Raw genomic sequence first — 16,940 nt, 5'->3', positions numbered from 1 at the left:
GTTATGCCATTATAACAGAATATGATTTATAGTATATAACAAAAGCCACTCTTGGGATATGTCTTTATAGTAAAGTTAAGCTGTGTGATCAGCACCTGGGTTAGCCTTGCTTGGGTCTGACCAACCACACTGCAAAGCCATTCGAGATAATGAGTCCTCACTGGTATTGTACATACTGCTGTCAGGCATTAGGACTTTTGGAGTCCTATGGTTCTCTAGTGCTGCAGGAAGCTGATTCTTTCCCAGTGAATTGTGGAAGAAGTTGTCTGTCCTGGACACATGGAAGGAATTGTGGGGAGGCAGTGGAGGACTTATCAGCGCTCCAGTGGTTTAGCTTGCATCCTCATTGCAAAGTGAGGGAATCACCAGCCCAAGTGTAAGCAGCACTTGAGCTTTAGCCTAGCCCTAAGAAAGGCTAGCTAGCCTGGGTATAAATCTGCACCACAATCAGGCCAGAGGGTTTGTGTATAGATGGGAGCCAGGTTGTGGCAACACCTGAGTAAGACCCAAGTTAACCTTGCATTGAAGATAAGCCCTTAAATAAACCAAACCAAGAAGAGTTGAGAAAATCAGACCTATAAATCATTATAGATATGCTAAGCATTACTATTATTATGCTCCAGCACTGGGGCGGAAGCAGCTTCTTTATCTACTTAATAGTGCTTCCTGGACTATCAGCATTCTACAAATAATAGTTTGAGAATTGGCTATGAGAGCTTGTAATGAGATATGGAGCCTTTCACCTTAGATTACCAGTTTTAATCGGTCTCATGTTGGTAATAACCAAATGTTATCTACTAGCATTTCTGTTTTCCCAGCCTATTTCGCAGTGGGCAGATATCTACAGTATTTCACAACAAAATACTACAACATTTGGCCTTAACTGTTTTTTCCACCCACAGTCTCAGCAGAGATAAAATAACTGAGCATGCATATGGCCAGATTGTCATTTTTTCTTTTTTGTTTTGAATAGTACTTTACTCTATGACCAGATCCATTGAAATCAATGGAGCTACTCATCAAGTAAGGTGAATGAGTGAGTTTTATAATCCGACTCATAGTGATTCTACTGTGCTTTTCAAAGCAGAGTTGGGGCACATGGTAGGGCAGTGAACAACCCTGCTCTGTCCTCTTCTAGATTCCTACGGATTATGTTTGAGACACATTGGCTGGGCAGTGAGAGGAATTTGTACTGTATTCTGTGGATAAATAATGGCCACTCTGTCAACTTGTATCAGCACTAAATTCACTTCTAAAAATTTACTAACTTAGACACTACATTTTCCTTTACAATACTAAAAGTGGTTACCATATTGTCCATTATAATGACTTATTGAACTTCAACATAAAATTGATGTAATTTCAGAATTTGAGTGCAAACATGCAGTTAGTTTTTTAATAATCATTTAAATTTAAAATGGCTGAACATTTTGGTTGAAAATAAAGATTTATAATGTGCTGACATAGTCTTTAATTATAATAATGCAAATGCTGTGATTATGATGGTATAATATACTCTACAGTCATTATGTGCAGGAGTAAGTGCTCACACACATACAACTTTTACTGTCACAAATAACTTCTCACCTCATCCCCATTTTTAGTCTTCATCCTCACTGACCTCTAGTTATGGAGCTGGACACCTAAATTTTCCTGTATGTACAGTCCCCATCCCCCACTCTGAGGGTGTGGACTTGCGCTTCTTCATGAAAACTGTTCCATATGTCATTTCAATGCTTCAGGGAAATAATCCTTCAGGTTAAGCATTCACAACATATGAGCTGAGACTCCTTGGAAGTGTGAGGATTGTACTGAGTGGCTGTAGCATCACAGATGCCTGTATGGTCCCAGGATGAACTCATTGCAGCCACCAGAAAGTATAAGCTTGCTTGCTGATTCACTGTGCTATAAGAAGATTGGCCAGCCCCTTTACCTTATACCCATTCTTAGTGTAAAATCTTTATAAACAAAAACGTTCTTTGTAACCCTCAAGATATATGGAGTAGTCTTCAACTTGAGAACAAAATTATGCCATCCTACCTCTTGTTTACCCCTTCTCGTGTTGTCATCGCTTCCAGTTTTTCTCAGCTTACCTTTGGCCTCGATGATGCAAGTAGATGAGCTACATTTAAGCCCACATGGACTCCACTGAATTCTATGGGCACAAGGGTAGCAAATCCAGCGTCTTGGATTGCAAACCCTTTAAGAGAAGGAATACATCTTTTATTGGTTTTGTAAAATACAATGCACGTCTGCAGAACTATATAGGAAGTAAATAGTAACAAAGTTGATGAGTTAGGATTAAGTTTCACTGGAATGCATTGTTTCAAGAATTAGTAACACAAAACAAAATAAAAAAGATAAAATAAGACTCTTCAGCAAGCTAGATCTATATCTAGCTCACAATGCAGTTGTTAGACAGCCTAGCTACTCTGCCAGTCAAAAGACAACCTGAGTTTCATGGGTCAGTTTTATATTCAAAGTAGTCTTTGAAGCTTGAGCTATTCCTTGAGGCAGGGACTGTCTGTTACGATGGGTTTGTGCAGTGCCTAGCATAGTGGGGTCCCTATCCTGAGTGGGGCCATTGGGCACTACAGTAATACAAATAATAATGCATTCATTGTTGTTAAACAGTTTTTCAAAATAGATTCCCCAAGAGTTAATTCAGACTTCCTTGGTCCTGTGCTGAAACTGGGCCCTCCCAGCCACTCTCAAAAGCTGATATTGCCTCAAATTTTCTCCCCATCTGCTTTCCCTTCAGGACTGACTCTTATATCTTCTGCCTTCTCCCTCCCTTCCTCCTCCCCACCCCCACCCCCACCCCCCACCAAAGCCTTTCCTTCTTTCCTTACTTCTTTCAACATTTTAAAAACATTTTCCCAACTTTTTTCTTTGTTTTTAATATTTAAGATCTTTTTAAAAGATCAACCTTTAAAAATACTTCATTTTCCCAGATAGCACTGCAGGCTTCACAGACTGTTTCCGCTTGCTGGCGGTGGTAGGATGGACAGTCTGGGTTCTAGTCATTCAAGAGATGAGAGGAAGTTGCATGGCTTTTCTTCATAACACTTTACACTCAAACATTCAGTACAAGCACAGAACTCCAGCTGGAACACCCCAAAATTATCCAGGTCACTAGGGTGTAGAAGCTGTTGCCAGAACCATCCGTGGGCTCCACCACACCTCATTCCTTCCCCACTCATTCTTCACCCCTGCTACCAGAGCAGGAACTCTCAGGAAAAGTGCTGCCCTGTATAGTGCTGTATGTGGTAGAGATGAGAAGTATGGGAATTGCATAATACCAAGATTGAGCACTACCTTACTCAGGAAGATAAATCAGTTATCTGCTTTACAGTGATTAACTCTGTCTCTTGCCTTAAACATCAGTCTAGGAGATTATCTGTGTGTGTCGTACATTTTGTTTAACATGTACCCAAGGGGTTTGAAGTCACAGGCATCTACTATGGCCACTCCTTTTCCACTAATGCAGGCTAACATTCGTGTCAGTAAGAATCTTCCTCATTTTTAACACTTATTTTGACTAAATAGCCATATCCTCATTTCTTGCCATTTATATATAAACAATGTATAATGGGTAGTTATAGTTATTTATATGTAAAAGGACAGAGAACGGAGGAATGGCTGGGTATCGAGTAGCATTGTAATTTTCAGGAAAGGCAAAAGTGCCAGCTGGTGATCACAGTTGCTAAATGAATGATATGATCCAAACATTTGATGCAAACTCATTTATGGAGCTGGAGAACCTTCATGTGGGACAACAAAACAGTTTTATTTTCATATTTGAATCACATGGCAATTAAAATAATTACAATAAAGTGAAGTGCTTGTAAATATTTTGTAACTTAAATCTTTAAAAATGCCACAGTTCTTGTTCTCTTTTAAAGACATGAGTTAGTGTCTACATTTTGCACCTTATTATGCTAGACAAGCACTTTTAAAGAGGGGCACAAACAGGAAAATGCCCTGATAGAAAATATGCAAAGACAAGCAATTTTGTTGTCCTCCTCAATATTTCTGATTGCCTTTTGCAAGCTGGAATTCTCTCACTGCTGCCTGTCTCTTTTACCCATCAGAATTTTGGCATGATGAGTTTTGCAGCATGCACATAAGCTGTACTTAAGGCCATGTTAACAGTCCTGATAATGTATCTTCTAGGTTTCCTCTACGCTCAGAACAGTACCAAACGCAGCATTAAAGAGCGGCTTATGAAGCTCTTGCCCTGCTCGGCTGCCAAAACGACATCTCCTGATATTCAAAGCAAGTTTTATTTTTCACTTGGTTTTGTTTTTAGGTTTGCATGTGTCACAAGCTATACTTTTTAAAATTATGTTATTAACTGCTCATTTGGGAGACAAGATATCTGCTAATGACTCAAATGATCTACTGATGTTTAAGAGGTAATTCTGGAGGGGTATGTCAACTCTCAGCAATTTTATCCTTGCTCAAATTGATGTCAAGGTGTCATTGCCATGAGTAGCTGCTGTGTATTTTTCCTCTGAAAGGTAATTAAGAATTAGGAAGACAAGATGCGTGAGATGATAACTTTTTATTGGACCAACTTCTGTTGGTGGAAGACAAGCTTTCCCACTTACAAGTTTGAAATCATCTTCCTTTCACCAATAGAAGTTGGTCCAATAGACGATATTATCTCACTCACCTTGTCTTTCTAATATCCTGGGACTAAGGCAGCTACGCCAACCCTGTGAACAATTAAGAATTAGTTCACTGGATAAAGGAAATGCTTGGTCTGTGTGTGGGACAAAGGTGTTAATGGTTTTTAAACTGCCATTTATGGCCAGCCCATAGAACAATACCAGTATAATTGGTTCTGGGGGGAAGCAATTGTAACTACTTAACAGTGAACTGCTTTGGAGGTAACACTTTACAGTGCATGTGTGAGAAAAAGAAGGCAAGAGAAAAAGGAAAGCTATACCTATGTCCTTTCAGTACTCTGACTCTGTCTGTGAAAGAATAATTGCTCAGACCCACCTCATGCTGGTATTGTATATGGGCTAAATTGAATAAAGGTAAATCCACTTTAACAACAATAGGATCTTCCTCTATAAATTAGTTAACATAATAATGGGTTTAAGAGTAACTTTTTGGCCCCAATTGTGAGCTGGTCAGAAAATGTACACCTGGGAGTCCCCTTAGCCAAGCCCAGAATTTGAGAGTTGCAGAGTGCCTACGCTGGCCCTGGTGTAACTTTAAGCAGCCTCAGGGGCTATTCACCAATGGGCTACTCTGGCAGCTCAAAATAGCTGGAGCACCGAGCAGTCTCTGTGCTTCCTCCCACACACAGAGCTTGCCCCTACACTGGAGAAGGGGAAGAGTGATACTGAAAGGCAGAGGTGGGCAAACTTTTTGGCCTGAGGGCCACATCTGGGTATGGAAATTGTATGGTGGGCCATGAATGCTCACAAAATTGGGGGGTTGGAGTCTGGGAGGGGGTGAGGACTCTGGCTGAGGGTGTGGGCTCTGGGTTGGGGCCAGAAATGAGGAGTTCAGGATGTGGGAGGGGGCTCCAGGCTGCGGCAGGAGGTTGGAGTGCGTGGGAGGGGGGGTGTGAGGGCTCCGGCTGGGCGTACGGGCTCTGGGTTGGGGCTGGAGATGAGGGGGTTGGGGGTGCAGAAGGGTGCTGGGACCAAGGGGTTTGGAGGGTGGGAGGGGGATCAGGGCTGGGGCAAGAGGTTGGGAGGTGGAAGGGGGTCAGGAGTGCAGGCTTCAGGCGGCTCTTACCTCAAGCAGCTCCTGGAAGCAGCGGCATGTCCCCTCTCCGGCTCCTACCAGAAGCCTTGGTGCACTGCCCTGTCCGCATGCACCACCATGGTGCCATGGTTCCCGGCCAATGGGAGCTGCGGGGGTGGTGCTTGGGAAGGAGGCAGTGTGCGGAGCCTCCTGGCTGCCCCTACACATAGGACCCGGAGGGGTGACATGCTGCTGCTTCCGGGAGCTGCGCTGAGCCAGCCCCCGGCTGGACCCCGCTCCCCAGCAGCAGCAGCTCGAGGGCCAGTTTAAAACATCTGAAGGGCCAGATGCGGCCCCTGGGACGTAGTTTGCCCACCCCTGCTGTAAGGCCATTATGCTAGTCCTGTGCCACTTAGGAGAACCCTTTTGTGATGGGTGGAATTCCCAGCTGGAGAGTGCTGGGATGCTTTCTTGCCCCTTTATGCAATAGGAATAGTACAAAGTTTCTGGAATGCAGCACAGAATCAGAGGCTGTGACTGTTGTATGGGGCTTGGGTAAGAAATCTAAGGATCAGCCTGGAAAGGGAAGGTTAAGACCAACAATTGCAGACGGGGTGATGCTCAATTGGAGTTTAAATAGTATAATTGGAGAGGATATAAAGTTTATAAACAAACTGGAGGAAACAGACAAGAGACAACAGAAAAGAGAGAAATAAAATCAAGTGAACATAAGCAAAGATTAAAAACCATAAAAAAGTGAAAACAGAATAGGGATGAAAAATAACAAACAATAAATAAAAAGAGGCAGTCAAAAAAACCCAAAAAGAGAGGAGAAAATAGTTAGAGGTTTAATGCAAAGAGAAGGAGAAATAGGTGGAGGTTAAGAACAATTAAAAGTAGAAATTAGGTTTGGAGTTGAATACAGTGTGATAGAAAACCTCTTAACATTGTATTCATTCATAAGTTGTCTCACTACGGACTGATCCTGAAGAGTATTACTCACTTGAGTAGTCCCATTTAAGTCAACAGGAGATGATGAGGTCCAATGGGTAGGGCCCTAATCTGAATATCAGGAGACTTGGGTTTCATTCTTGGCTCAAAAACAACGAGGAGTCCAGTGGCGCCTTAAAGACTAACAGATTTATTTGGGCATAAGCTTTCATTGGTAAAGAACCTACTTCTTCAGATGCATGGAGTGAAAATTACAGATACAGGCATATATATAATGGCACATGAAGAGAAGGGAGTTATCTTACAAGTGGAGAACCAGTGATGACAAGGCCAATTCAGTCAGGGTGGATGTTGTCCACTCCCAATAATTGATGAGGAGGTGTCAATACCAAGAGAGGGAAAATTGCTTTTGTAGTGAGCCAGCCATACCCAGTCCCTATTCAAGCCCAAATTAATGGTGTTAAGTTTGCAAATGAATTGTAACTCTGCAGTTCCTCTTTGAAGCCTGTTTTTGAAGTTTTTTTGGTTGAAGGATGGCTACTTTTAAATACTTTAAAAAATGTCCAGGGAGATTGACATGTATGGTAACGTACAAAAGCCTGTAAGACACTGTGATACTTGTCCATCTTTACAAAAAGCTTTGTGACCTAAAGCTGAAAAGAACTGAACATTGGTATTAGTCATGACTATAGGTTTGCAATTTAAGTTGTTTAGAAAGCAACCTTTCTGTATACCTGTGAAGAGCCTAGCACGCTTTTTGCTGCTATATAAAGCAAGCTTCTGTTTTTCAGGGTTTATTAATTTCATTTTTCAGGGATTATTTTTAGCAATTTTTGAGGGTTTTTTTGTAAATGTCCAAAAATCAGGGAGTTTGGGGGCTTTCTCTGTATATATTGTAATGAGTAATCTCTTTGTAATGTTCCCTAGTGTGGTTTAGCATGTACTATTTCAAACAGCGGTATGTTAAAGTGCACTGGGGAACCTTTAGTGTCTAGCAGGGTCTACATAGACCAATTAATGAGTAATATGTTAGTGTGCTTTAGAAATCACACTCCCCTAGTTCACATTACTGCTCCATGGAGACCAGCCCTTAGATACAAGTATTGATTTCCAGTGTTTTTCTGGTGTTTATTGGATAAATATCGATTTTGGTGGGAGTTTTTGTACCAGGGTGTCTTTCAATGTTTATCAGTTAAAACCTAAAATTATAAGCCCTATATACAAGTAATAGTAATCTGCCCTCCCCCCAATAAAATAGATTGTTGCACAAACAATAAAAAGTATTTACAAACAAGTTTTTTAGCATGAGACTTGCACTTGCTTGCTAATAAGTGGTGTTATTCACCAAGTAAGGCAAGTTGAAGTAAAACTTACATCGAAGTTCACTGTATTTGGGAACGGAATATTAAAAAGGGAACATGGAGTCAGTATCTTTCTTTGTACTTTAGTCAGTAATATAGCACTAATTTTAAGTGTCATCGCAACTGAAGACACCCATCATCACTATTTATTATCACTTTTTGACATAACTGCTATTTGGTTTGGCCAGACAGCATTCCAGAGTACTAGAAAGAAAGTGAGCATTACCAAAACATAATTTGTTTTGTACGTTGTGAACTCTTAAGTGACTCTAATGGATATAATTTCAAAACAAGTACTTGATGACCATAAAAACAGGCATGCACACAATTATGTGCGCTAAATCTTAATTTCTTTGATCAACTCAGATAATATTGCATGGAAAATAGATAGATACTTGCATGCATAAAGGCCCCCAATTCAGCATTCTATCCCAGTTCAACAAAACATTTAAACATCTGCTTTATTTTAGCTATGTGCTTAATTCCCATTACCTTTAATGCAATTTAAACCCAGGTTTAAAGTTAAGTACACATCCTTGCCAACTCTCTGAATTTTTACACCAGTGACATGCTTTTGGATGGAGCTGGAGCCATTCTTGCAATGACCCAAGAAGCTCCAGCCCTCTGATGGATTGTTGGCCTCTTAGGGCAGAGTAACAAGTCAGAGATGCTGCAGACAGAGCTCTCTGCCTCCCTATAGCAACCCAAAGTATTCTCACATGAGCAGGGAGGGAGCAGAAAAAGCCCAGCCAGCTCAGGGTGACTCTCCTTCCTTCCCTCCTCCTTTGACCAACCGGTCCTTCTACTCTGTCGCTCTCCCTCTGCCTCCCCTTCCCTGCAGCATTCAGCCTGGGAAGGGGTAGAGTAGAGTGAAGAGCTGGGGGAGCTGCCCCCACAGCCTTGAAGAGGGATAAGAGATCCCACTGCACCGCTCTCCTGGGCATGGGAGAGGAGCAGAAGTGTGGCTGGGGAAGTTGAATTGATGCTGGGAGTAGAACTAATATGGGTGAGCCGAAGTAATGGGGTAAAGGCTGGATAGGAGTCGGGCAAATGTGGGAGTGATTGCTTGTGCAGCACAGGCCAAAATCACCTGACCCAGTACATTTGGGGGAGAGGGCCACGTGAATTGTCACACACTGGGAATAGGTAGGGGAGTTCAAAATCAAGACAGATTCCCTCCCTCCCCCCCCCCCCCCCAAAAAAAAACCAACAACCCACAAGATAGTCTTTCTTTAAAAAAATCTTATGATTTTTTGGGATCTTGAGGTTGGCAATACTTAAATGCTTTGCTGAATGAAGGTGGACTTAAATACGTGCTTAAATGCGTTGCTGAACTGCGACAAAATTGAGGGATGATGTACAGAAAATAGATAGTTATTGTGCATGCTGTCTGGAGAGGCTCACAAGCAAGAATACCAACCTCCAGACAGTCTGTGAAGAAGCAGGCCACAAACCCCAATCTGGTTGTGAGTTCTATACTTAGATTTGATCAACAACAAGTGTAAACTCCTCCGGCAATATACATGGAGTCCCAGACAGTCCCCATTGGCATTTTGAGCTATCTTGCTACTCAGGCAAGCTTGACTTTGTGATAGAACATAAGAACAGCCATACTTGTCAGACCAAATGTCCATCTAGCCCAGTATCCTGTCTTCCGACAGTGGCCAATGCCAGGTGCCGCAGAGGGAATGAACAGAAGAGGTAATCATCAAGTGATCCATCCCCTGTCGCCCATTCCTAGCTTCTGGCAAACAGAAGCTAGGGACACCATCCCTGCCCAGCCTGGCTAATAGCCATTAATGGACCTATCCTTCATGAATGTATCTAGTTCTTTTTTGAACCCTGTTATAGTCTGGGCCTTCACAATATCCTCTGGCAAGGAGTTCCACAGGTTGACTGTGCGTTGTGTGAAAAAAAAACCTCCTTGTATTTGTTTTAAACCTGCTGCCTATTAATTTCATTTTGTGGCCCCTAGTTCTTATGGTATGAGAAGGAGTAAATAACACTTCCTTATTTACTTTCTCCACACCAGTCATGATTTTATAGACCTCTATCATATCCCCCCTCACTCGTTTCTTTTCCAAGCTGAAAAGTCCCAGTCTTATTAATCTCTCCACATATGGCAGCCGTTCCATACCCCTAATAATTTTTGTTGCCCTTTTCTGAAACTTTTCCAAGTCAAATATACCTTTTTTGAGATGGGGCCACCACATCTGCAGGTAGTATTCAAGATGTGAGCATACCATATATTTACATACAGGATTTACATATAGGCAAGATATTTTCTGTCATATTATCTATCCCTTTCTTAATGATTCCCAACATTCTATTCACTGTTTTGACTGCCACTGCACATTGAGTGGATGTTTTCAGAGAACTATCCACAATGACTCCAAGATCTCTTTCTTGAGTGGTAACCGCTAATTTAGATTCGATCATTTTATATTTGGGATTGGGATTATATTTTCCAATGTGCATTACTTTGCATTTATCAACATTGAATTTCCTCTGCCATTTTATTGCCCAGTCACCCAGTTTTGAGAGATCCTTTTGTAGCTCTTCGCAGTCTGCCTGGGACTTAACTATCTTGGGTAGTTTTGTATCATCTGCAAATTTTGCCACCTCACTGTTTACCCCTTTTTGCAGAGCATTTATGAATACGTTGAATAGGACTGGGCCCAGTATAGACCCCTGGGGGACACCACTATTTACCTCTCTCCATTCTGAAAACTGACCATTTATTCCTAGCCTTTGTTTCCTATCTTTTAACCAGTTACCAGTCCATGAGAGAACCTTCCCTCTTATCCCATGACAGCTTACTTTGCTTAAAAGCCTTTGGTGAGGGACCTTGTCAAAGGCTTTATGAAAATCTAAATACACTCTATCCACTGGATCCCCCTTGTCCACATGCTTGTTGACCCCTTCAAAGAATTCTAGCAGATTGGTGAGACATGATTTCCCTTTACTCAAACCATGTTGACTATTCCCCAACAAATTATGTTCATCTATGTGGCTGACAATTTTGTTCTTTACTATAATTTCAACCAGTTTGCCCAGTAGTCAAGTCAGGCTTACTGGCCTGTAATTGCCAGGGTCACCTCTGGAGTCCTTTTTAAAAATTGGCGTCACATTAGCTATCCTCCAGTCATTTGGTGCAGAAGCTGATTTAGATGGTCACTTTACACGAGAGATCACAAAATACTCTGAGGTTACTCTGAGTCCTAAGGGACCAGTCACTTACCCGAGGTCAATTGGCATCCTTAATCACACACCAAAGATAGTGCTTGTAGCCAGTCCTGTAACAAACTAACTAAAGCTTTATTAACAGGGAAAAATAAATGCGTTATTTACAAGGTTAAAGCAGGACACACAGACACACAGACACACACACACACCTTAAATTCTAAATGATGATAGAACTTCTATAATAAGCAAACTTTTTATGTCTTTTAGGGCTAACCCAAGCTAAACAGTTGAGGAATCCTTCTTTATGCTTATGAATTCAAGCAGTATAGGAATAATAAGCTCTCCTTAAATGACATTTTTATTTCCTTCCCCCAGTATTCAATGTGATGGTACCTTCTTCAGGGCTGTGGAGGAAGCAATCAACGAAGTCTTTGGTCCACAATGGCTTCTCTGATGTCTGTAGACCTCAAAGATAATACCTCTTGTGGTGAACTGGTATTTCACACTTGGTAATTCTTCTCCTGTGACTGTGGGGGACTTAAAGTCTTAGCAAACATTTTTATAGTTACAGAGCAAATATTGCAATATTCCCCTATACCATGGGATACAGATATTATGAGTAGGATTTATACATGCAGCATCCTACAAGCATTCCATAAAGTCTAAACATTAGATACATACATAATAACTAAACATTACATACATACATAATATCTATTTTAATTATACTAACATACAGGTGAGCCAGATTGGTCTCCAGCTATGTATTTGTCAATGTTCAAGGAGGCCCAGGGCCTTGGCATGAGCTGGCACCTGGTCTGCCAGCGTCACACCTGTGCTTGAATGCTTTACTGAATTGGGGCCAAAAATGTACCAAAAATCAATAGTTTGTGTGCATGCAGTTACTTGATCGTAATATATACATTTGGATTTTATGTACGCAAATGTGTGCATACGTAATTTGGGAGGCACAACTTAGTGCCCAGCTTTTGGAAATACTTCTCTAAATGCCACTGTTTAAAGAGTAAGTTGGTGTGTTTTATATTGCTGTTAACCTTTTCCCTCATTTGGTGAACTGAAAAATTTTCAAAACATAGCTCATCTGGCAAATAGTTTCTGAAACCAGTGTAAAAAAAACACTTAAAAATAGAAGAGCATTACAACTGTAAGAATACTTCACATAAAACTTTAAGGGGTAATTGTGTGCCAGTTTTTCTTTCTTAGGTCATTTAATATCTACCCTGACATTTCCTGTAGAAAAACTAATTAAATACTTTAAGCTCTTACACTCTAGAATCTAGAGAATTGATATGGGTGGTTTTAACTTTTCATTAATGCCACTAAAATTATAAGCCCTTTGTATATAAATACATGTACTTTCACACAGTTTCACTGCATATTTAAGAATATAGGTTTTCTGCCTCAGGCCAGGTCTACACTCTAAACTTATATCAGTAGAACTACGTTGCTTAGTATGTGAAAAATCCACACCCTGAGCAATGCAGTTATAGCAACCTCACGCCCAGTGTAGACAGCACTAGTCAGCAGGAGGGCTAAGTAGCATCTTCACTGAAGTGCTAAAGCAGCATAGGTGCACCAGTGCTACTGCAGCGTTTTAAGTGTTTGAGTGCCCTCAGACTCCAATTTGTGTGATTCTGTAGCCAACATATTAAAAAAAAAAAAAGATACTGTATACTAAATGTAACACCAGATAAATAATATTTCTGAAATACAGAACTTTCAATCAGTGTAATTTGTTCTTTATAAAGAAGTCTCACTATGGTCTTGTTTACTGAGAAGTTATTAGTATAAAAGAATACAGAAATACAATGTAAGTGTATTAGACTAAATTTCTTATTTATGTGGAGCCATCATCACCACACTATTGTCTAATATAATTTGATGAATCATTAAAATGCAATATACATTTTTAGTGTTAAAGAAAAACCCAGACAGTGTTCAACATTTCAGTGTATGTGTTTGCCTCTTGCCTTACCATTTACTGTATGGATGAATTTATCTTGTATTAAAGCTAGTAAAGTCTCTTTAGGCTGTCAAATTGTTCACAAATGACTGCTTAGAGTGTGCATTTCTGGTGAAAGTCTGTAACTGCCTACGGCATGGCCCATTTAAATGTGTAAATAGTCATCAGGACATTTTTTTTTTATTATTATTATTTTTTATAATGGAGATATCCCATCTCCTAGAACTGGAAGGGACCTTGAAAGGTCATCAAGTCCAGCCCCCTGCCTTCACTAGCAGGATCAAGTACTGATTTTGCCCCAGATCCCTAAGTGGCCCCCTCAAAGATTGAGCTCACAACCCTGGATTTAGCAGGCCAATGCTCAAACCACTGAGCTATCCCTACCCCCAGACATAAAGTACTGGTAACTTTTCAACAGTTGCTTGTTCTCGGGTTGATTACTTAGTCAGTTTAATCTAAACACTAAATTTGACCTGTAATTAGTGGAAGATTTCAATAGTGTGAATGCAGGTGACCTTTAAGGCCTGGTCCTTTTCTTCCATTGCAATAATTAGTAAATATACCACTCATATATAGTATAGATTAATTTTTACATATAAAGGAAAGATTTGTTTTTATGCAAAATTATAATATTTGTTCAATATTCAGTCCTTATAGTTTGGGGGTGGGGAGGTGCAAAAGTAGCCTTTATGTTCTCCATTCCTTAGCCAGCTATGTGCCCCATCTTTTAGGGTTCATTTTTCAAGCTTTTCTGTGCTACCATGAGGACTAGAAACTTGCTTTGATTGAAAAAGGAAGCTGAAGTTCTCATTCAATCCCACGATTCCAAGAATTGGGGCTTTAAGAAAATGACCACATATCATCAGATTTATGATAAAATTATGAGTTAGCTACACCGATGATAGGCTGCAAAGTGGAATTTCTTATAGAACGTTATAAACAGTAAAAAAGAGTAATAAGTAGCAGCATAAACCTCCTAAGGAAATCCTTGGGTGCTGCAAGAAGTATTTTTTTGTCTTCCCTGTGAGTAAAATGCCCCCGAATGGGACTATTGGGAACCATGTTGTTGAAAATTCCATCTTCCAGATTAAAAGTAAAATCGAGCATACCCTACTCACTTGTATTCACTGAAGATTACTTGGTTCTAGTGGTGTTCTCTTGAGTATGTTGGCTAAATTTTAAACAGCAATGTTTTTAATCTGTTGTGCAACAAAATTCCTTCTATAGATTTGAATGACTGTTTTACTGTTCATTTCCCTTTATAGACACTTTTGTGTAATGGTGCTGACACAGATAAGTAATGGCTTGGAGAAACCAAAAATGCAGATTCCTGAAACCCAAACACATGCTTCTCAAGGTCCTGTTATAAATTGTGGGAGTTTTTTAGGAACAGACTGGATCTGCTGTTTGATACAGTAAAGTTTTATTATGCCACTGGAAGAATACAAAATCCTGCTTCTGAGGAAGTTATCATGTGATCCTTAGCCATATTCAGCACCCTTAACTTCCACTGAAGACAGTGATTGCTCAGCACCTTTGACAGTCAGGCCCTTAATGATCAAACTGACATTGATTTCCATGTAAATAGGATGAGGCTGTAAAAGTCCTTCTACTGAATTAATTCCCGTGCACAATCTTTATACTGCAAACCAGTGTAAATCAAATTTGATTTTTGTAAAAATGTATCACTTCGGCTTAGACCTTGCATGATAAGTTCCAGCAAATTTTCACAGGCCATTTATCAAGAAAATTAGGGTTGTAACGGAAGTGCTTACAAACTCATGAATACTGAATGGTGGAGCTAACTGGTTCTTGTATTGTAAGAATGCAAGTTTTAATTTTCAAATGCAAATTGAAAGATTTGAATTGCATTGGGGAGAAAAAAAGCCTTTAATTTTTAATTGAAAATATTCTAATCTTCAGTGTGCCATGCATAATCATTGTCATAAACCAGGGTAGCATGTTATTGCACTAATTGGATATAATGGCATCTGTAAATAAGTGATCTAAGTAGAACAGTTTTGTGCTTCTTAGCATGATAAATCTTTCTGTATACAAGTTATACAAGTTCTGCTGAAAAGTTTTGACACGAGCATCTTTAATATATAAAGTCAGTGTATGTAGAGAATACAGACAGAACATCTAGACAAAGGAGCAGGCTACAGTGACGATATAAACGACTTATGAGAATCAATTTTTGATGTCCCATACTGTTTCTGTCCTGCATCACTGACATCCTATTTGAATCAAATCACAATTTCTAGAAAAAGCCTTTGTCACCATCATGATGATAATGGATCCTAAAATACTGGAGTTATATTTTGGAATACAATTCCTTTCCTAAAAAAATCTACTGAGGTAGTAACTTTTTATTCTAGGTGTATTAGGACCTTAGATATCTCTCACAACTGTGTACTCCTAGCATCACACAATTTAAAAGGCCAAAATCATCCTTCATTTACTTCTATGCAAGCCCAATGACTGTAAAGGAATAGAACCAATCAGCCAAATCCTAGGCCCAGTTGCTACTGTAGCAGGTAGTCCTCAGAAACTGCAGAGCTTGATTTGGCATCCAAACTATGCCCAACAACTTGCAAAGAGTCTGAGCATAACAACTAATTTGCTTAAAATAGAACAAATTGCACTCATACAGGGAGGGTGCAAGGATGTTTCGCGTCCTAGGCGAAACTTCCACCTTGCGGCCCCCCCACCCCCCGAGCCCTGTGGCAGCTCTCTACCCTAAGGCGCTCCCCCCACCCTGAGGCACCCCCCTGCAGCAGCTTCCTTCCTCCCCCCCCCCACGGCAACTCCCCCTGGCCCGGGGAGCCGTGCGGCAGCTCCCCGTCTAGCTCACCTCTGCTCCACCTCCTCCCCGAGCACACCGTCGCCGCTCCACTTCTCCCGCCTCCCAGGCTTGCAGCGCCAATCAGCTGTTTGGCGCCGCAAGCCTGGGAGGGAGAGAAGCAGAGAGGGGTGGCGTGCTCAAGGGAGGAGGCGGAGCAGAGGTGAGCTGGGGCTGGGAGCGGTTCCCCTGCATGCCGCCCACCCTTACTTGCTGCAGGCGGCCCTCCCGTGCCCCCCTGCCCCAGCTCCCTCCGCCTAAATGCCGATGGCGACTGGGGTGGCCAAAGGTCCGGTCGGCACCGAAGGACCCGAAATGCCGCCCCCCAAATGCTAGCTCCCTAGGCGACCGCCTAGGTCGCCTAATGGGTTGCACCGGCCCTGCACTCATCCTCATCTTTGATAGGGAGATGAGGTTTGCAGAGACACTACAGATTCCGGTATACAGTAATCTATCTGGTCTGAACAGACGCTGCTCAGAATGAGATGCATCATTGTATCCTGAAAGCCTTAGTCTGTGTGTGCCTCATTTCAATATTTCAGAGGTTGGTGGCCACATAGTACATGGTATCTTTTGGCTGGATTGCGGCTTGGACCCTGCCTTTCAGCTACCTTTGCCATAAGTCTTACCTCCAAGGCATCACCAAATGAGTTGTGTCTGATGTTACAAAATATTTTTTTTTTTAAATATCTCTTTGAGGCAGCGATTCTGGAAATGACACCAAAAGCCTGGCAGCACAAACCAGATGCAAAAAAAGAGGAATCTTGGGCACTAGATCTGGATAAACAATTGCTTGCAAATAAATTATCTAATGAAGGTCGCACTTGTGAATCATTCTGGACAGGATTGTCATTCTTGAAAGGATTTTTATTTCTGTGAATTAATTCTTTATCTATAGGTAGTCTCT

The 16,940-nt window shown here is 41.1% G+C and overlaps 1 protein-coding gene across 7 annotated transcripts in view; it reads left to right on the top strand.

The window, feature by feature from the left end:
* KCNIP4 (potassium voltage-gated channel interacting protein 4) overlaps positions 1 to 16,940 on the top strand; it is a 372,094-nt gene that overhangs the window by 262,358 nt on the left and 92,796 nt on the right. For 2 of the 7 annotated variants that reach the window (XM_054030741.1, XM_054030739.1), the window contains exon 1: positions 4,197 to 4,278. The exons of the other annotated variants lie outside the window; for them this stretch is intronic. In XM_054030741.1, the coding sequence (XP_053886716.1) occupies positions 4,227 to 4,278 (52 nt within the window). In that variant the 5' untranslated portion in view covers positions 4,197 to 4,226. Of the gene's footprint in view, positions 1 to 4,196; positions 4,279 to 16,940 lie in introns of those variants that run through there. 7 annotated transcript variants of the gene reach the window in all.

This window comes from Malaclemys terrapin, chromosome 5 (genome assembly GCF_027887155.1).
Source record: "Malaclemys terrapin pileata isolate rMalTer1 chromosome 5, rMalTer1.hap1, whole genome shotgun sequence".
Taxonomy (NCBI): Eukaryota; Metazoa; Chordata; order Testudines; family Emydidae; genus Malaclemys; species Malaclemys terrapin.
The sequence above is the reverse complement of the archived record's forward strand: the minus strand, read 5'-3'. Positions and strand labels throughout refer to the sequence as shown.